Source organism: Pseudochaenichthys georgianus, chromosome 8, assembly GCF_902827115.2.
Source record: "Pseudochaenichthys georgianus chromosome 8, fPseGeo1.2, whole genome shotgun sequence".
NCBI lineage: Eukaryota > Metazoa > Chordata > Actinopteri > Perciformes > Channichthyidae > Pseudochaenichthys > Pseudochaenichthys georgianus.
The window spans coordinates 5728138-5750116 of NC_047510.2; the positions used below are offsets into that span (position 1 = coordinate 5728138).

Sequence of the window (21979 nt, forward strand, 5' to 3'; positions counted from 1 at the left end):
ATGACCTGATTCGGTTTGCCAGTCAACTGACAAGTGTTGCAAGTTTTAATGAAAGCAGCAATGTCTTTCTTCAGAAGTGGCCAGTAAAAATAACGGCCAACCCGATTATATGTTTTTTTCACACCTAGATGACCTGCAATGCCATCATGAGCAGTCTGAAGCACAGTGAGTCTTAACTTACTGGGTAACACAACTTGCACAACTTCCTCACCCATAAAACAATCTCCCTGGGGAACCCACTTTCTCACCAACAAACCGTCCTGGAGAAAATAACCACGGGCTGCACTTCTGAACTCCTCATCCGGTAGAACTTGGCTGTACAGAGCCTGCAGGGTGGGATCGTTCTTTTGCTCTTTCCCAAGGTCGCTACAAGACAAAGGCAAAGGAAAGGTAGGCACAGGAAATACAGATTCTTTTTTTTTATCTTTTGTAAGGTCACAAACAATACGGCTGGCAGCACGTGTTACTGCGCCGCTGGCAGGCATCACAGAAGTGGTTTTGGGGAACTTGGCACCTTCTACCTGGGAGATTGGAGACTCAGGCCATACCCGATCACCAGCCAGGTCATTTCCCAAGATGATCTGTATGCCCCCCATAGGCAGAGAAGGACGCACTCCCATGACCACTTCCCCTTGCAGCAGACTGGAGACTAATGTTAGTTTATGCTGTGGAGCAGAGAAGACGGTTAATCCCATCCCCCGGACCTCAACACTGGAACCGGTGTCTGTTTTAGGAGAGAAAGGTAACACAGAACCAACAATAAACGAGTCCAACGCCCCTGAGTCCCTTAATATCTTTACCGGTACTTTCTCTTTACTCCCGACCAGTGAAACAAAACCATCAGACACAAAAGCTTTATAACCAGGGTCTATCTCCTCATGTTCACTGACAAGAGCCTGAATTACCGATTCAGATAAGGAGGACTGAGTGTGTTTCCGCACAGCCACAATGACACTTTCCCTTTCCACTGCACGTAACGATGCTACAGCCCCAGACGCTTTTGCCGACACAGGCCCAGGCCTGGACTTTCTCTTCCACTCAGGACAATCGTTTCTCCAGTGTCCTTTATTAAAACAGTAATTACAGACACGATTGGGGTCAAACTTACCCCGATTCCCATGGTCAATCCTAGCTGGAAACTTATCTTTTCCTTCTGAAACACCTTTACTGAAGTGAGCCCCCGCACTACTCTCTTTGTATCCCGCATCTCCACGACTACGGCTGTCGCCAAAAAACACCTTATGGGTCAGAGTAAACTCATCTGCCAGCTTGGCTGCCTCTGAAACTAAGTTTACTTTCTGCTCATTAATGTAGGTAACAACACGGTCAGGCAAGGTACCTTTGAATTGCTCAAGCAAGATAAGCTCCTGCAGATCTTCCAGAGTTTTTACCTGTGAGGAAACACACCAACGGTTGAAACTAGTGGTTAAATCACGAGCAAACTCCATATGTGACTGCTTCTCTTTTCTGAGTAACCTAAAGCGCTGTCGATATGCTTCAGGTACTAACTCAAATGCCTGAAGTACAGCAGCTTTCACCAACTGGTAATTGCTACTGTCTTCAGCAGTCATGGCAGCGAAAGCCTCCTGGGCCTTTCCAGTGAAGACACACTGAAGCAGAAGGGTGCGCTCAACATCAGACCAGTCTCGTGCCTCTGAGAGACGCTTAAATAACACAAAGAAAATGTCTGGGTCCTTTTCGTTGAACCTCGGAACTATCCTCAAATTAACAGCAATATCAAATGCTTGATTTGTGCAGTCTCTGCAGCTCTCCTGGTCTCAGCTGGAAGCTTACCTTCACTCATCAGCTCCAATCTGTAGCGCTCCAAGTCTAGTTTTTGTCTAACCTGAACTTGAGCGATCTCTGCTTCCTGAAGACGGGCATTTTGTCTCAACTTTTCTATCTCCACATCACGTTCCAAGTGTAGCATTAGAAGCTCCTTCTGTTCTTTAAATGATAGTCCAACCCCAAGTCCAGACAGGACTGGAACCACACCTGAAACATTACCTGACTCAATTGAAGGTTGGGAGGTAGGCCCCAGAAAGACAGACAAAACACTTTTTTCCACTAACTGTGCCTTTATTTCTACCAACAACTCCTCTTTATTCAACTTTTTGGGAAGTTCAAGACCGTAATGGTCAGCCACTCTCAAAAGCTGATCTTTTTTATAAGTACTCAACAAATCCTCATTTGGGGACTCAACAAAATCTTCAATAAAAGCCATTTAACTGTTTACCGACCAAGGCAAGGTTTTTCCAGCAGTACTGATAGTGAAAGACAGTTTTACATATGGAGACCAGGGTTTCCGTTAGCCGGTAATTACCGGTTTTTAGCTGGTAAAATTTATAAAAAACCGGTAAATTCAAAACCTGACGGTCAAAATGTCTGGTAATAATTAGGGAGGCTCCGATCGATCGGCCGCCGGTCATTATCGGCCGATATTCACTCTTAATAGTTTGATCGGTGCTCTCTATAAAGGCCGATCAGGAGAGCTGGATCTGATCGATATGGACATAAACGCGAGTGAAGTGTAACCGGAGCGAGAGAGAGATCAGATCAGCTGCTGAGTCTGACCGAGACACGCAGCTCTGTATAATCACCTGAAGCCCCGCCCTCTGTTTAGCGAGCTGCAGGGGCTGCATGAGAAACTGACGGGCTGTCAGGAGAGAGAGGGGAAAAGAGAGGATCCGTTTCTCCCGTGTTATTATTCAAATGTAATGTAAACTTTTGAATAATGTACGTTATCTACTACAAGTAGTTTGTTTGAATGTAATAATCATGTTGTTTGTTGTTTGTGGAATAATTTATTGAAAAATGAATCTGAATTTTTCGATCTGTTACGATTATAAACTGAAGCAATATAAAAATGAGCCCCGTGAACTGAGTTTTAAACTGAAGCATATCTGCTCATAGTCCGGTAATTACCTGCTAACGGAAACTCTGCTACACAACTATTATTATTATTATTGAAATATGACCGGTAAGTTTCAAATTAGTCCGGTAAAATAAATTCTGCCCGGACATTTGACCGGCGAGAAAAAATCCTAGCGGAAACCCTGATGGAGACCCCACTCCTCTGGCTAACTACCTTACCAAATGCTTACTGACTCACTCAACCCTAGTCTTCGTGTAGAATTGTGGTAGGATTTTAAGCACAAAAGCCCAGTGACCCGGTTAATTCTCAGCAATTGAAAATCACCTAGGCAGTCATGGAGTGCACCCGAGCAAATGCTCTAGCCACTTACTACACAAAAACAACAAACAAAAACAAAAAAAGGTTCAATGGAGACAACTCGTGTCTCTCATTGCTTATACCTAACAGGAATAAGGGTTCCAAACATTTGACAGCCTTTAACACAAAACAGCAATACCAGAAAACATAGCTTGCCTTGGACAGAAACACAACTGTGAGTAAGACCAGTTACTTAGAGTAAGATCAACCTGACCTATTTTCCCCTACAAAACTCAGAGTCAACCAACAAGCTGTGTGAACACTCCCTGACTGAAATAGGTCACCATGTCCTTTATCCAGCACCGGAAATTATCTCGGACGAGCCCCCACTTGTTACAACCTTCCAAAGGCTGGAACAAACAGGGAGGCCACACAGAGTTAAATGCCAAATATATGTTTATTTAACAGGTTATAGAAGAACACCTCTGATGAATAATGTATTTAAGAATCAGACTGTCAGTAGTGTGAGCAGTGTGTGAGTGTGTGGAAGGGTGTTGTAGAATGTTGGAGGGTGCATCAAACCTAGCACAGGCTGTAGGCTGAGGTTGCTGCAGCATGCCAGGATCTGAATCAAAGAGTGATCCTTGCCAGCCTGTCCTCCTACAAAAAACGACCAAATAGGTCGATTGTTTAAGCACCAGATTACGACCCATAGCCACGTTTTAAAGTGTAGCACCTCTAGTGGTCGTGTAAGAAACAACATGCTCCCGTTTATTTACAAATAACCCTCTCTGGAAAATCCTAAATTGTAGAACAGTTTGGCCATTAAAATGCTTTTTGATTAGATTTCTAGCGAGAAGTGTATATTGTACTTTTATAATCCACGTCCAGTGGAAGTGTAGGATCTATAGTTTGATAGATATTTTACGAAGATGATTTGAGGTCTCGCCAGGATAACGTGTATATGCGGCAGCTTCCATGTAAAGCTAGCGTGGGTGAAAACAGTATTTCCGGTCTCGAAGTTTTCATAATAAAACCGGATATATTCCCCTCACTGTCAAATGATTACACAGTGATATCTGCATTACTCATCCACTAAAAAACATCAGTTTATCCTTGTTAATTACACAATATTGATTGGTTTAAATGGTGTACAATGCTTTTGTGTTTTTAACCTTCGAGTCAGAGAAACAAATAGTTTTTTAGGAGTTTAGACACTATAGTTTCCGAAGACACTACACTACCCAGAATCCCCAGCTATCGTTTGGGACTAAAACATCCGCCTTGCTTTACAAACCCCGTGATTAGTCATCAAGCCCTGTGATTGGATGTTGGAGTGGCAGTGCGACAAGGTTACGCTGTCAAACAGCTCTTTGAAATGGAATGGAACCACGCCAGACTTTCCAAAACTGGAATTGGACGGGTCCAGCCCCCGGCTCCAGCTTCCCCCCCCCCCCCCAGAACTACACATGCTGGCTATTGTGTGTTTCGCAATATATGGCACGTCTCTTTATAAGACGTTTTCGTATTTCCCACAATTAGAAGTTGGCAGTATTAAACGTGTACACCCTGGAGGTTTAGGGGATACGAAACACAGTGGTGTTATCAATTGTAAAACATATAATTAATAAATGGTGAAATAATATACCCACATGACACCTAAGGTCAGAAGAGCTTTATTTAACAGATGGTTTTATGTCTACCCCTCCTGTTGTTCATTGATAAGCCGGAAACATGCACTTGTCAAGGTTCAGAGGCAAATTTTGCAAATATGGCAGTAGCCATCGATCATCTTAAGATAAGATAAGATATACTTTATTGATCCCAAGTTGGGAAATGTTTTTGTTACAGCAGCATGTACTACTTTGTTCTACTCCACTACAATTCAGAGGTTAACCTGGTATTTTTACTCTACTACATTTATTTTTGTTACTTTGCAGATTCTGATTAATGATGTGCAATATAAACAACCCTTAAATCAGACTTTAGTTACACCTGAGTAAAATTCAGCCTTATCAGTTTGTCTGTTTTGCACATCCTCCTGTTAATATCTTTGGACGTCCTGCACTAAACTGTTTTATTGTAGAGATCACTACAGTATCTTCTAGATATTTTCCATTCTATATTTCTATCATTGACCCCTATTTTGTATGTAGGCTACTCTTAATATTTAAATGTTTTCATCAATAACTAAATAAATATAACTTATTCAACAACTACATTCAATAACGTGCTTTAACCACTAGGAGGTGTGGTTTAGACCAGTGGTCTAGTTAATAAAACATAATAATATCGTACATAATATGATTATTCACTTTATTGTGAGTTTAAAACAGAACGGTAAAGGAAAATACAGTTTCAGTCTCAGGCTTATGCATTGTACCATGAACCTGTATAGACCTGTAACAGTCAACTGCATGAGGAGTTGGAAAGGTAGTTCAGAAAATCAGTAATATCTTTAAAAAGCTGTGCACCGTTATGGTGTAAATACAGACTATCTACTAATTGGATCAAATATAAAAGTCAGCCGAATTAGTGTTGATACTGCAAGGAGACGTATTGTGTGAAAATAAATGGAAGATGTTGTTTAATTGTTGATATATTTATGGTCCACGTCACGTATTCAGTTTTGGCGGCATCTCTTCCAGTTTGTCAAAAGGTCTTCTGATCAGGGCTCTATAAATACATATCTAGGGCAGATATGTAATATTTAATGCAGCCGAACCGTGTATTACAATGCCGTTATGTGATGACCTTCAAAGAGAAAAGCAAGAACACTCGGAATAAAGTATTATTATTATTATTTTTAATGTTTTCCGATTTCATATCACATAAACACCATATCCCGACGTGCATTGCGGCGTGATTTTAGCCTATCAAAACCTCTGAAAAAAGAAATGTGTCTCTCAGAATCGAAAGAGAAAAACCTATGGGAAAAACACAAAAGCATTGTACACAATTTAAACCAATTAATGTCGTATAATTAACTAGGATAAACTGATGTTTTTTTAGTGGATGAGTAGTGCAGATATCACTGTTAAATCATTTGATCATTGGTTTTATTATGAAAACGGCGAGACCGGAAATACTGTTTTCAACCCGTAACTTTACATGGAAGCTTGCCGCATATACACGTTCTCCTGACGAAATCTCAAATCATCTTCGTAATATCTATCAAACTATAGATCCTACATATCGACTGGACGTGGATTCTAAAAGTACAATATATACTTCTCGCTAGAAATCTAATCATAAAGCGTTTTAATGGCCAAACTATCCTACAATTTAGGATTTTCCAGAGAGGGTTATTTGTAAATAAACGGGAGCATGTTGTTTCTTACACGACCACTAGAGGTGCTACACTTTAAAACGTGGCTATGGGTCGTAATCTGGTGCTTAAACAATCGACCCATTTGGTCGTATGAGTTGGAGGACTTGTTGATCCTTGCAGCTGGGCAACCTTTATACCTTCTTGTGGCTCCGCCTCTAGATGGGCGGGCACAAACCGGACGACACTCCCAGTACCTGCCAGAGGACAGCAAGGCAGGGAGCACAGCCAGGCAGAAGGGGGGAGGGGTCGTCACAATATGCAGTGGTGCTTATTTATAAATCATTTAGTATAATCACACAAATTCTGTGTTTTATATTTAACAATTCTGTGTTCTTTATTTATTGATTGTTCAATACCTGACAACGCCGGGGATGAAATATCTACATACATCTTATAAGAGTATAATACATATGTATAATATCAGTTAAAATAAGTGCTTCAACATAGTTAACATTGCTGGAGGTATGCACACATATTGATAGATGTCTTGTAATGCACTGTTGAGGAACCTGTGACTCAAGTGTTTCATTCAATGCATAACTACACCATAGTTGTGTAGGCCTATATGATATGTCAATAAACCTTAGAAAATCTTGAAATCTTGAAAGGGATGTGCAAAATAGTCATTATATACAGTCTTTAATTAACTATTAGCAGAGAATAACGAGTAATGAATATACTTTATAGGGATCCTATTAATATCTAATAATACAAATAATGAAATTCAATAACATACTTTAACCACTAGGTGTCCCTTTATATCAGCTGTGCACCTTTATGGTGTAAATACAGCCAATTGGATCAAATATAAAAGTCAGCCGAATTAGTGTTGATACTGCAAGGAGACGTATTGTGTGAAAAGAAATGTAAGATGTTGTTTAATGGCTGATATATTTACGATCCACGTCACATTTTCAGTGTTGGCTGCAGTTCCTCATGTTTGTCGAGAAGTCTTCTCATCAGGGCTCTATAAATAGAGAACTACGGCAGATATGTAATATTTAATGCAGGCCTACGGGTGCAGTCCTTTCACGGAAGGTGGTCACCACAGACGCAGGTCAGACGGGCTGACAGGGGACTTACGAGGGTCGCCCGGTGAGAGGTCTCTAGAACAGAGACTTCCAGCGGGCACGCGTAAATTACCCGGAGCTTTTAGCGGTGTTCCCCACCCTAAAATGCTTCCTGCCTTCTCTCAGAGGACTTCATGACCCCGTGAGGATAGACAACACGATATCGTGTATGAACCGCCAGGGGAGTTTGCGTTGTCTCCAGTCACACACACTGGCACACAAACTGATCCCTTGGAGCGGCAGACGTCTCCTCTCTCTGAGAACGACACAAGTACCGGGTGTTATGCACCTAGGGACAGAATTACTGTCAAAGGGTGCACCACTCTATGCAGACTGGACTCCTCATCCAAGGGTCGGGAGTCCGCTGTGGGTGCGTTACGGTGGAGCCGCGTTAAGTCTGTTCGCAAGGGGAGAAAATGCTCAATGACAGCTGTTCTCTTTAATGCACGATTTAAACGCACCGTTAGGCGGGGACGCACTCGTACACGATTGACCTCCGGGTCCTCTGTACACGTTCCCACCCCTGGTTCTGTTCCCCTTAACTCCGGCCAGAGTGAAAGAGCAACGCCACACACTTACTCTGATGTTTCCACCCTAGCCCGCAATATACGGGCTGGCGGGGATATATCAGCTGTTGTGCGGGCAGCCGTGGCAGCCCCCACCACGCAGGGACAGATTGTCTCAGGCGGGGAGGGCGATCCTTCACCCACGCCCAGAGCACGGGGCACTATGGGCCTGACCCGCGAGTGGTACAATCTGAATACAGTGGGACTCCCTCAGAAGGTGATAAACACTATTCAGAGTGCGAGAGCTTCCTCCACCAGGTCTCTTTACGACTGTAAGTGGAGGGTGTTTGAGGAGTGGTGCCTTCAAGAAGGGCACATCTCTTTTCAATGTCCTGCCGGGGTGATTTTATCATTTCTACAGGACTTGATCGATAAACACAGAGCTTTTTCCACGATCAAGGTGTACCTGGCTGCTATTGCTGCATGCCATGTGGGCTTTGAGGGTAAGACGGCTAGCCAACATCCTTTGGTTTGCCGTTTTATGAAGGGAGCGCGCAGGCTCCTCCCTGTCTCCTGGTCGCTGGTGCCCTTATGGGACCTGGCAGTGGTTTTAAATGGGCTCAAAATGACCCCTTTTGAACCCCTGGAAGGAGCTGACATGAAACATCTGTCACTCAAGACAGTGCTGTTACTGGCCCTGGCATCCGCCAAGCGGGTCAGTGATATCCATGCACTGTCTGTACATCCCTCATGCACTCAGTTCGCCCCAGGGCAAACGAGAGTTTTGTTGAAACCCAACCCTGCCTTTACACCAAAGGTGGTTGGTTCGTGTACCCCGATTGACATTGAGGCATTTCCTCCGCAGCTGGTTTCCTCCGGGGAGCAGCAGCAGGATCTGTTGTGTCCAGTCCGGGCTTTGCACACATATATGGACAGATCAAAAGAGCTTCGTCTTAATGACCAACTCTTCGTGTCCTGGGCTAAACCTCACAAGGGTAAGCCTGTTACTAAGCAACGACTATCCCACTGGATTGTGGAGGCGATTGCTTTGGCCTATACGAGTCAGAATCTGCAAGCACCTTTGGGTCTGCGGGCTCACTCGACTCGGGGCCTGGCTACATCCTGGGCTTTGTTCAAGGGTGTTTCCATCCAAGACATCTGTGCAGCGGCGAGCTGGTCCTCGCCACTCACTTTTGTCCGCTTATACAGGCTGGACGTCTCCGCTCCAAGCGTGGCCCGAGCAGTGCTGGGCACCTTGTTGAGTCGGGACTCCACCTGTTAAATTCTGGTTGATCGGTGATCTTCAAGATAAGCTCGTCTGGCAATACGGGAGCTACAATATCCCATAGTGAGACATCGAACGGAGTGTTATGAATGAGAACTATAGGTTACTTACGTAACCCCAGCCCTCAGAGTAACATGAAGTGAGATGTCTCACCAGACGGCCCTCCTTGCTATGGTGAAGCGAGAATAGATGCTTATTTTGAATGACGCATGCGTCGTGGCGCAGGCTACTTATAGGGGGTGATTTCCCCTGACGTTGACGTCAAGAATCACCGGCCAATCAGGATTGGCGTAATGAGATTGATGCTTCTGTTTGCTCCGCGATGAGGCGCATCCCATAGTGAGACATCTCACTTCATGTTACTCTGTGCACTGGGGTTACGTAAGTAACCTATAGTTTTTCCTTCTATAAAACAGATGTGGGCAGCAGATACTGTGAGTGTCACGGACATGAATTCATAGATCAAGGCAGACTGGTGCACACTCTCCGGTTTTGCCAATCCGGTGCTTGAACAAATATAGCTCTACTACACCCCTGGCCGAAATGTCCTTAAAATGAAGTCCGAGTTAAACATTTTAATTCATGTCCTGGCAGGAGAGAAGGCGACACGCCCGTTCTAAGCCGTGTCCCTCACTCCTCACATCCCAAGCTGCATCCCCAAAAAGTGTATTATGTTGTTACATCGTTTCAGATGTTATGTTTCAGTTGTGCTCTTGATACGCCATTAAAACAGTAAAAACACGTTCAGTTTCCTTTTGCTTTTTGTGTCTCCTGTTCACCAAAACATACCCATCTGTGAAGGAAAAAGAAAGTAATCCAAAAGTAATCTAAAAGTAATCTGATTACATTAACACGTAACTGTAACTGTATTCGGATTACTTTCAGAGCCATGTAATCAGTAATCAGTAACTGATTACATTTACAAAGTAACCCTCCCAACCCTGATTATACCCTACTGTCCTACTAGGGCATTGCGTTCCAAGAATGCAGGGTTGTTGGTTGTTCCTAGAGTCTCTAAAACAGGGGTCTCCAACACGTCGATCGCGAGCTACCGGTAGCTCGCGGGCAGCTTTTCAGTAGCTCTCCGCTCGATTATCGATTATAGCGTAGTAACGTTGCTTCTTGATTTTTCGGGCGCGGCCGGACAATAAAGTGTTTTTATTTTAGAATTGTTTCTCTCACACAAATATAAAATTGGTCCGTGACGCAGAGATCAAGGAGCAGACGTGACAGTGGCACAGCGGCACAGCGACACCACACACGGACCAGTCTGCTTTATCCAGCAGCACCAGTCAGAACCAACGGCAGAATGACCCGCTCTGAATCAGGCCGCGTCGCTGCGTCTCAGAGACACACAGGGAGGGATTTGTGTTTTTGAAAAACACTCGTTATCGTAATGTCAGGTTTTTGGTGGATTTAATCAAGTCTTGGATTGCAGAGTATGAATGTCCTCTCGCTATTTTCAGTTGATAATTACGTGTGTAAAGTTTGTGAAGGCAGGAGGAAAGCTTCCGCAATCACCGTCTCCTCTCGGTTCCTCCAAACCCCGCCCCCTCCTGAAAAATAACTACTAATAAGAGTGACAGGCTGATAGAAACTTTATTATTCACTGATTGAGATGATGAAGCTAACTTAATCTCATACATTCATGGGATTCATGTAAAAGTAAGACAGAGAATGTAAGTGTGCACCCACATGCACTATTTTTGTTTTTATAATGCTGTTGTAAATACTCCTGTTGTCTGCTGTGTTCAGACTCAAGTCCTGTGTGTGATGCCTCATTCAGGACATTCAGTGTCCTTTTTTTAACAGAAGACCGTTGCTTGAAGCTGCAGCTAGACTGCAGAAGTATTAGTTTTTAGTTTTTGAGGATGGAAAAATGTCACACACAGATATAGGGAGGCTAGACCTATACAATTGATTAATTACGGTTTATAATTTCATGTCAATACGAAGAAGAAGAAAAGATGGCTGCACTGTTCAGTGTCAATCCTGTGGAGATGGAGGTTATAAATCTCCAAAATCATGTTCAGCTGAAGTCTCAGCAAAACTCACAACATTTCTGGAGCCTTGTAGACCCAGAAAACTATAAGAACATTCACCAAGCAGCACTGAACATGTCTGCTTTATTAGGCTCTACATCCCTTTGTGAAGCAGCTTTTTCCGGCATGAAATCTAACTACAGAACAAGACCGACTGATGAACATGTAAATGACTCTATTAGAGTGAACCTAAGTGGGTACACTCTGTATGGTGGACTCCATGCAGCGCCAGTCATCTCACGAACTGTAAAAAAGAGTGAATGCACTTATTTTACACACGTGCCATAAGATGCTTGCAAGGTGGTGATTAAGGCGATGTATTTACTATGTGGGCCATAATAAGAAGTGAAAACATTGTATTTTTCTCTTGGACATTTATGTGAATCTTCACTTACTATGTTGGCCATATTAATGTGTGAGAAATTGTCGTTTTCTTGGACCTTGATGTGAAGTTAAGATTTTAGATAAGCTTTGGGTATTGCAATTTCACACAAAAGTAGCTTAATTCAACTGATGAGTGCTATGTGAATAAATGTAAGCGATGCGATGCAAGTAGCTCTTGGCCACTTTCATTTTTTCAAAGTAGCTCTCAGGTGGAGAAAGGTTGGAGACCCCTGCTCTAAAAGTACAATGGAAGCCAGAGCCTTTTCTTATCAAGCTCCACATTTGTGGAATCAGCTTCCAGTTTGTGTTCGGGCGGCAGACACCCTATCCGTTTTTAAGAGTGCGCTTAAGACCTTCCTTTTTGATAAAGCTTATAGTTAGGGCTGATTAGATTCAGCCCCTAGTTTTGCTGATATAGGCTTAGTTTGTCGGGGGACATCTTACTTCTTCCTTCTCTCTGTCTATACCCGTGTACTCTCATGTTCCGATTAATCCAGCTTCCCCAAATGTCTTTCTTTTTGGTGTCTATATACGCTGGGATCCGGAGTCATGGATGATCCTGCGGTCCAGTGCCCTGGATCACGAGCGCTGGATCTTGAGTCGTGGCTGTGGTCCTGGATCATCGGTCCTGGATGGATATCCTCGTGGATTCATCGTCCTATTATACACACATGCATTTCCAAACATCTGGACTACCTATGTTGCAAATGTATTATCTTTTCAATATACACACGGCATCTATTGCACGTATGTCCATCCTGAGAGAGGGATCCCTCCTCTGTTGCTCTCCCTGAGGTTTCTCCCATTTTTCCCTTTAAACTGTGGGTTTTCTCCGGAAGTTTTTCCTTGTTCAATGTGAGGGTCTAAGGACAGAGGGTGTCGTATTGTCATACTGATATTCTGTACACACTGTGAAGACCACTGAGACAAATGTAACATTTGTGATATTGGGCTATATAAATAAACATTGATTGATTGATTGATTGATTGATTGATTGATTGATTGATTGATTGATTGATTGATTGATTGATTGATTGTATAATCAACAAGGATAATCTGGTGTTTTTTAGCCGATGAGTAGTGCAGATATCACTGTAAAATCAATCGACAGTAAGGATAATACTTCCTTCCGGGTGTACAATTCTCCGTTATCCAATGGGAATGGACGCTCACATTGCTCTCCGTAATACAATAAAGGGGACATGATCAAATAGGAATATAATGTTCTTTTAAAAAACGTTAACTAAAGGGAACAATCTATTGGACACAGCTGAAGCTCTGGCCTTCCTTAAAAACTAACTAATTTAATAAAAATCCCAGTTGTATTACACACAATGCACTGTTTTTTTAGAACAAAAAATCGTAACTAATGCAACATAATACATTCTGACGAAAAATAAAAATTATTATGAATACAAATAAAATAGAAGAAGCCTCCCGTGAGTTACTACAAGCTATAAAGTATATTTTAAAAACGTTTTATAGAATAAAAGCTCCCTGCAGGACGTTGTAGAAATGCGTGTGTGCACCACTTTACATTGGGGTTGTTTGCGTGGTGCAGACACGTAAATGTAACAAAGTTCGTGAGTCCACCACGCATTGTGGTGTTAAGGAGTCGTGGTGGAGTCACGCATTCTGGTGAGATCAGGTTTCTCTAAAACGGTCACCCCACTGACAAGAAAGATAATTTGACAAACTGAGGTAAATTGGACACTTTTATTGTTTAAGCATTGTTTGATGAAGATGTCCTTCGCTCCGCCGCTGAAGCTCACTTGGCCAGTATAGCGCCGGAGGTCGAGGATGAAGAGGAGGAGACCACCCTTCCATCCACAACCTCCTCTACCACCACAATTGTCTTCGTCATGGTCCTTGAGGAGGAGGAAGAGGAGGTGCTGACACTGCAGGTTAATCAGAAAACAGAACAGTGTGAGCTCAATGTATTATTATGCAGGTGTTTTTCAGATCTCACTTATTTGGTTAAAACATTTCTCGTTAATGTGTTTTATTTCCCAACATACTAAGCTTTCTCTAGAAGAATTCTGACTATAAATCAAAGGCAATATTCTGAGAAATATATTGAGATTTTTCTCAGAATTCTGACTTTATTCTCAGAATTCAGAAAGAAAATAGATTTTGGTCAGATCTAAAAGAAAATGCACATGACATGAGGCCCTAATCCTCTTCTGTACTTCTCCACACTGCACAGAACACCTATTTATTTACTAAATAAATGTGTCTTTTAGAAGACACAATGCCCCTCTTGCTTCCAGGTGCGCAGCGAACACCTGAGCCTCCTCCAGCCGCGTCTCACCTGCTGCTGCTCTCTCCATCCAGCAGCCTCCTGTACTCGGCGATCTCCATCTCCAGGCGGGTCTTGATGTCCAGCAGCATCTGGTACTCCTGTCCCTGCCTCTCCAGGTCAGCCCTGAGCTGCATCAGCTGCTCCTCCATGCTGCTCACCTGCACAGGTAACGAGAATGACAGGTTAAACACTCCATATGTTTTGCCACTAGAGGGCACTCTATCAGAACAAGAGGAAAATATAAATGATGTCAGTAAATACCCCATTGGCAAATGTCTGAAGCTTTTATGTGTCTTAAAAAAGGTGGTTGCTAACAGGCAATGTTGGGACAGTTACTGAGAATTTAAATATTAAATCAATTTAACCAGATTACTTTCCGTAACTTTTGAATAACCTTAATATTAAATGCGATGCAAATAAATACAAGATGAGATGGTTTTTACTTAAGTGTATTTTGTGAGACAACAGAACAATGTGACCTTAGAAAAGAAGAAACCAAGATGTATTATTTAGTATGAAAAATGTGTCCTCTGCTCAGAGATTTCATTTATAGGAAAACCTGCCTTTCATTAAGCATGTTCAGGCAGTAGCACGTACTACAGTTTAAAAAAGCAGAAATCAAATCTGAGCTGACAGGAAATGCTTCGTTTTAGTTTAATAGACACAGTTAAGCTCAAATACACTATTTTATGAACATATAGGTTCACCTACTGAATTAAAAACAGAACGAATGAACCAAAGAAAAAGAAAGCTCTTTTAAAATGTTTGGAGTAACATTGTAATCCTGCTAGTAATCACAGTAATCTGATTACCGGTATGTAACTGTAAGGGAATACAGTTACCTTTTTTTGTATCCTGATTATGTAATCACATTACATGTAATCAGTTACTCCCTAAACCTGCAAACAGGCGGCTAAATGGGAATACTGCTGTGACTCAATTGGTAAACGTCCCTTAGTACACTGCATGTGGATCACTGTGAACATCTGTGCAGTGCCTGAAATTCGACCTTGCTCGACTAAGTTTTCTCAAACGCACACGGTTGTTGTGCCCTTACAGGAAGTGACAATCGCTGCTGTTATGTTACCAGTACCATATCATTAAAGACTGCTCAATTAAGCCTATAAAACAGGGGGGTCAAACTTAATTTCATCGCGGGCCACATTCGCATAAAGGTTGCACTCAAAGGGCCGGTTGTAACTATATAAATATATAATATATATATATAAAATAATGTATTATATTACATTATTGCCTCTGAATTAGATTATTATGGGATAGGAAAATAACTTAGTAATTAACTACGTCTGAAAACAGAAGTCCAGGGCAAATAATTGCAAGTCTCTTCAGTGCGCATGTCACAAAACGAGATGCATTGTGGGACATGTCGTTTATGGGCAACGTGCTTCTGTAAAGTGGCATGTAACCGTATAATAAACGTATTATATTCTTTGCAAGCTCTTGCGGGGCCACATAAAATGAAGTCGCGGGCCGGATTTGGCCCCCGGGCCTTGAGTTTGAGACCCCTGCTATAAAATAACTCATTTTCGACACCAGTATAGGGGTACCTAAATAGTGAAAAAACCCATAAATTATTTTATAACCTTTGTTGGTTTAGCGCTAACCACAAGTTACAGCAATCCCGGATAGTCGTGTAACTTCCGGAGGTCTCAAGAAGTGAGGATTTATCAGATTTATATTCTCCTAAAATGTCCCCAGTAGGGAGTCTTCTCCAACTCATCATCACCTTGATTCAAATGACACGTATCTCTTAAACATTCAGAATGTAACTACCCGACTCACCAAATAGATACTTTTGAAGACACATTACATGTTATACTTTAGTGTTCCAGTCTTACCTGCATCTGGTATTGGGACAGCTGCATGGAGAAGCGAACCTGTATTTCAGCCAGAGATGCCTCCATAGAGCTTTTCTGCAAACACAGAGTTATTGTTTCAGATTAATATCTGTGTATATTTCATCTGTATTATTTATGTATGAAACAGTACGCCCAGTGGTATACAAGGTTATTCAAATGAGCTCCATGCTTACCAGCTGAACAATTGAGTCGATTAACACATTAATGCATCACAAATGGAGATATAACATGTCTTTTGTATTCTGCAGAATTAGTTTGACTTTTGGTACATTTACTGCTAATATTATTATCTACTTGAGTAGCAATTTTAATGCATGACTTTAACTTTTAAGAAAGAAAATCCTACAATTAAAAACAAAGCGAGAATATGAAAGTAAAAGTAGCGCAAATAGTTGTCAATACAAAATAAAACAAGGTGATATAAATGACATCGAATTTGAATGCGCACTCACATTGCTCAGTGAGGCCTGCAGCTCAACCTGCAGAGACTGCAGAATGCGTTTGACCTCCGACACCTCCGACCTGCTTGTATGCAGAGTCTCCGTCTGCGTCACCACCTGTATGTTCAGCTCCTCCGACTGCACGCGCACACACACGCGCACACACACACACACACACACACAGTCATTTTAAGTATCTTTGTAATCATTTTGTGTCTCTTTGGAGTAATCTCTGCCTTTTTTAAGTCATTTTGAGTGTCTTTATAGTCATCTTATCGTTCTTTGTAGTTATGTTGTGCAACTTTGTGGTAATGTTGTCGACAGGAAGTGAAGTCAGGGAGTTACCTTTGCCTGGAACCAGATCTCCAGGTCTCTCTGGTTCTTGGCGGTGACGCTTTCGTAGTACACTCTGATCTCGGCCATCTCCTTATTGAGGTCGGGACCCTGAGGGGCGGCCAACTCCACGTGTACCTGGCCGGTCATCTGAGCATGTATCGCCAGCAGCTCCTACAGGGAAACAACAAGAAACAAGAGTTTACCTACTTCTATTTGTTATAGTCCACAATAAAAGAATGTTTATGGCTTTAAATGATCATTATAAGGTTAATGATACATATAATGGCTATACAACAGTATTATTAACATTTCGATAGTTCCCTACAAGCATTGATTTCACTTTACATTCATACAAATATACAAATTACATTCAAATTGATATACGTCCTGATCAGATTTGATTTATAATAAATATTACATAACAATGTATTTTTAATAATGCAGTACTTTTCAAATTTGATTAAAGAGGCCTGGAAGAAAACACTTATTTATGACTTACATTTTTAAAAGTAGATTTTAACAGCGGTCTGTAATTAAATGAAGTTAGATTTGTTGTGCTCTCTGACCTCTTCATGGTTCTTCCTGAGGAAGATCAGCTCCTCTCTCAGACCCTCGATCTGTATCTCCAGGTCGGACCGGCTCATAGTCAGTTCGCCCAGGACTCTCCTCAGGCCGGCGGTGTCAGCCTCAACAGACATACGCATGGCCAGCTCGTTCTCAAACCTGCACAGAATGACATAATAAATAATATTTTAAAATACATTTAAATAGATTTTGCTTCGATAACATGCCATTTGAAAGAAAGTATCCCAAACAACATTTAGGAGTTTATTTTGTATGTGTCTATTTGTGTCTATTTGGTAGCAGCACTAGGTGCAGTAGTTGTTGCAGTAGTAATTGTAAACGTTGCAGTAGTAGCAGTGCTGGTTATACTAATAGCAGCACTAGTTGCAGTTGTATCTTTAGTAGCTGCTGTAAAAGATGCAGGTATTAGATGCATAAGATGCTGCAGTAGCCTTACTGTATTTGCTGTTGTAGTAACACTACCAGTGTAATATAAGCTGTTATATTTGAAGTATTTTTGTTAGTTGTAGTTGTAGTATTAGCTTTTGCAGTATTAGCTTTGTTAGCTGCAGCAGTGGCTAGCTTTATTAGTTACAGTATTAGTATTAGCTTAGTATATTAGCTTAATGAGCTGCGCTTTGTTAATTGCGGTAGTAAGCTAGCTATGTTAACAGCTAGCTGCAATATTATTAGCTGCAATAGTAGGCTAGCTTTATTAGCTGCAGTAGTTTTCTTTTTGTTTACTTTAATCATTCAGGGTTGCCAACTCTCACGCATCTGGCGTGTGACACACGCTTTCACTCTCAATCTCACGCTCTCACGCTGCCCAAACTATTCTCACGCCAAAACAAGAATACCGAAGACTAGAAACAGTTTGAAAATGTTTGTCACGTCGTGATTGTCTTCTCAATAGAACATCTTTGATAATGTCTTCTGGCCAATCAGAATCACGATAACGACGTGGTGTTGTTGCAGGAAGTCCCGACGGAGAATACTTTTGCTGTACTACATCTCTATATACATCGATACAACATTACGTGTTGATAGAAATCAACACGTAATGAACTAAGACCCACGGTTTGATGATTGATAGGTGTGTGGGCTGTCTTTCATGTTGACACACAGAACAATGGGGGCTATCAACCCTTATCCACAATGTAAAGTCATTCACAGCCTCTTCCCTCTTCTCTCTGTGAGGAGCAGCAGGTTCAGCTTTCAGAACAAAGTAACAAAAAACTAAAATGGCATTCATTTGTTTAAATATGTCGTGTAGTAATAGATGTATTTATTTTTCTTCTCAAGAGAGTACCAGAATGTGTATTTTATGTTAGTATTTCAAAAAAATTCCTGGGTTTTCAGCATGTCAACTCTTTCACTTGTGGAGAAATTGCAGGATTGGCTCCAGGTCGCCCTTTTTATTTACTACAAGACAAATGTGTCTTTTTATTTCATACAGTTGGATTGAGACAGGGAAATAATCTAAACCTCACGCATGGCGTTTCACTGTCAAGGGGAGCGTGTATGTAATTACATTGCAAATACTGACTTGAGCCCCACCGCTGTATGGGTTAGCCGGCCCTACGATAGATTACCCAACACAAATACTCCGTGGCCGCCACTGCCGACCCGTATTGCGCATGCGCAGATCTAAGATCCAGTAGAAATGATAAAAAGTAAAAGTTTGCTGCTTATTGTTCAACTAGGCCAAAATAGAGTCAAAGAGTATATGAGTGAGAGTGTGTTAATTAATATATTTGGCAGTTTGGAGTAAGTCTGTAGATTTGTTTGTGTGTGTGTTTCATGTAGGCCTCTCACGATAATTAATTTTGTTGGATACATTTTCCCGGAAATTATTGCGATAAACGATAATATTGTCGGCACCGTTGTATGACCATTTTAGACCACTGACATAATGATAATAATATAATAATAATTCAAGTACATCCTTTCAAACTGCTAGTCACATCCTCATGTAAATGGAAATGTATCGAGTTCATTTTTATTTATCGTACGATAAGTCAACTAATTGCTTATCGCGACAGGCACACAATAAAACAGTGGAAACAAACATGTGTTTGACTTTCATTAGTGAATGAAACTGTGTGCCCTTTATAGTCTGTGTCCAATATTGTGTATTTGTATATATTGTATATATATCCTATATATATGCTAAGGTCCCGCTACTGACACGATAGCAGTCATTTCGTGCTCATATGTGTAATCAAACCCATGATACCAACATGTCACTCCAGCCAGGTACCCAAAGTTGGCAACCCTGCTTTAATCAATAGTATTAGCTGCAGTAGAAGCCTTATTAGCTAGTAGTTCATGACCTTCGTCAGTTTAGACCTGATCAACCTGTATGAACGGTGTCTTCACACCTGTTCAGTATCAGTGTTAGTGGGGAAGGTAAACCGGTGTCAGTTGACTGACAGGTGGCAGCAGCAGTCAGCCCACTCTTAAAACGGGTTCTAATTAACACGCTTCAGGAGAGTAATCTGATATTTTACAGAATCATTCATGCACAATTTAACGTGTGTGTACGTACGTGTGTGTGTGTGTGTGTGTGTGTGTGTGTGTGTGTGTGTGTGTGTGTGTGTGTGTGTGTGTGTGTGTGTGTGTGTGTGTGTGTGTGTGTGTGTGTGTGTGTGTGTGTGTGTGTGTGTGTGTGTGTGTGTGTGTGTGTGTGTGTGTGTGTGTGTGTGCAGGTGTGCAGGTGTGCAGGTGTGCAGGTGTGCTCGTGCGTTCTCACTTGGTCCTGAAGTCGTCTGCAGCCAGCCTGGCGTTGTCGATGGTGAGATGAATTGTTCCGTTCACCCTGATGGCGCCGTGAATCTAGAAAAAAAAAACAGTTTATTTAAAAAATATACACAATATTCATCTTCTGATGGAAGGTATACACATGAGTAACACATCTAAAGTGCATACACAAAGCTATAGGCCTACTATACTAATACATCTCCCCCACTTCCATTAGTTATTTCATGTCTTATAATATGTAATATGATATAATAGAACAAGACTTCGATCTACTACGTTTATTGAGGTAAAGGATATCTACACTGCATTTACAGTTGCCCTACTTAGTACTATCACTAGTGTAATTTTGTGGTACTTGGCTATTTTCCAGCCATATACCTTTGTTACGTCTGAGTCGTCAGAATCAGAGATACTGCATTTTATTCCTGATTTCAAAACAGTTGCTTTATTTAAGAATACAACCAAATAGAAAATATTTTTATAAAAATAGAGATGTTCAAGTAAAAAGTAATGCAATTTGTAAAATCAATAATTAAATATCATTGTCATATATTACGATTTTTTTATACAAATAACACTTAAGAGTTAGTGAACTATGAAGATTGTGTTATACTTTCACGTATTTAAAATGATTTTGGGCCAGTACTTTTCCTGCATTATCTAAGAATACCTACCTTGGCGGTGAGTTCTGCGATGGTGGCGGTGAAGGCTCTGTGGTCTCGGGAGCTGGGTTTGGCCTTGCTCTCCAGGAACAGTCTGATCTTCAGCTCCAGCTCTCCGTTGGCCTTCTCCAGGATGCGCACCTTGTCCAGGTAAGTGGCCAGGCGGTCGTTCAGGTTGTGCATGGTGGCCTTTTCATTCCCAATGAGACTGTCATTCATGCCAGCCATGCTGAAGCTCGTGCTGCCGTAGCTGCCGTAGCTGCCGCCTCCGCCACCACCGCCTCCCATGGAGATTCTGCCGTAGCTGCCGCCACCGCCTCCTCCCATGGAGATACTGCTGAAGCTGCCGCCACCGCCTCCTGCAATGGAGATGCGGCTCCCTTTGCCTCCCGCCCCGCCGTACACGCTGCCCGCCCTCATGCCAATCATGGAGCCACCGGAGGAGCTCTGCATGGAGGAAGATGAAGAACGATGGAAGGACATGATGTCTTTGTGCAGGCACAGAGAGGAGAGTGAAGGGCTGCAGCACGCGCCTCCTTTTAAACCTTCAGCTCCATCAATCACTCCACAGGTGCAGCTCTGACAGGTATGCACAGGAAGCGTCTCCTCTGTGGGTGGCGCCAGGTAAGGTCAGAGAAAAATGTAACCTTTAAAGAGCGGCACACAGGCGTGAGAATGCTTCCTGTATCTCTGTCAGGGTGTTGCTCTGTGACCTTTGCAATTTATTACCCAGCAGCAGTGGTGGGAAAAGTTCTCAGATCTTGTTCCTTAGTAAAAGTAGAGGTGCCAGAGTGTAGGAATACAAGTAAAAGTACAAAAGTATTACCATAAAAATATACTTAAAGTACCAAAAGTAAAAGTACTCATTGTGCAGATTGGCCCTTTTCAGAATATATGATATGTTTTATAAAGATTGATCATGAAAGTGCATCATTAATAGTACGTAAGTAACTGAATATATTAAATAAATGTAGTGGAGTAAACTACTCCATTTACCTCTGAATCTTAGTGGAGTAGAAACAAAAAGTAAACATAAAATGGAAATACTCAAGGAAAGTACAAGTATCTCAAAGTTCTACTCAGGAACTTGAGTAAATGTGCTTTATCAGGTCTGCCCAGACGGCATATGGACTTTACTCTATTTGAATATTGTTGTCCCAATTTACACTTACCACATTTCATCACAGACTGACAGACAGATGTTCACTATGTGTACGTTGCATTTAAATGAGCCTACTGAGTAC

General features: G+C 41.8%; 1 protein-coding gene across 1 annotated transcript; it reads right to left on the bottom strand.

Moving 5' to 3' along the window:
* Window positions 1-13493: 13493 nt before the first annotated feature.
* On the bottom strand, window positions 13494-21257 carry LOC117451227 (keratin, type I cytoskeletal 13-like). Its single transcript, XM_034089429.2, has 8 exons — window positions 20748-21257; window positions 20066-20148; window positions 17316-17472; window positions 16759-16920; window positions 16426-16551; window positions 15953-16027; window positions 14103-14251; window positions 13494-13689 (listed from the first exon to the last, which is right to left on the bottom strand). Exons 1-8 carry the CDS (start codon window positions 21216-21218, stop codon window positions 13560-13562), a joined length of 1353 nt encoding a protein of 450 aa, XP_033945320.1. The 5' UTR covers window positions 21219-21257; the 3' UTR covers window positions 13494-13559.
* Between the last annotated feature and the right edge of the window lie 722 nt (window positions 21258-21979).

Excerpts from the sequence above, each read along its gene's own strand:
- LOC117451227 (XM_034089429.2), bottom strand. The coding sequence starts at position 21,218 with ATGTCCTTCCATCGTTCTTCATCTTCCTCCATGCAGAGCTCCTCCGGT. Across the intron at positions 16,552-16,758 it reads AGATCTGGTTCCAGGCAAAG|TCGGAGGAGCTGAACATACA; the intron begins GTAACTCCCTGA and ends GTGCGCGTGCAG. Across the intron at positions 13,690-14,102 it reads GATGGAGAGAGCAGCAGCAG|TGTCAGCACCTCCTCTTCCT; the intron begins GTGAGACGCGGC and ends ATTAACCTGCAG.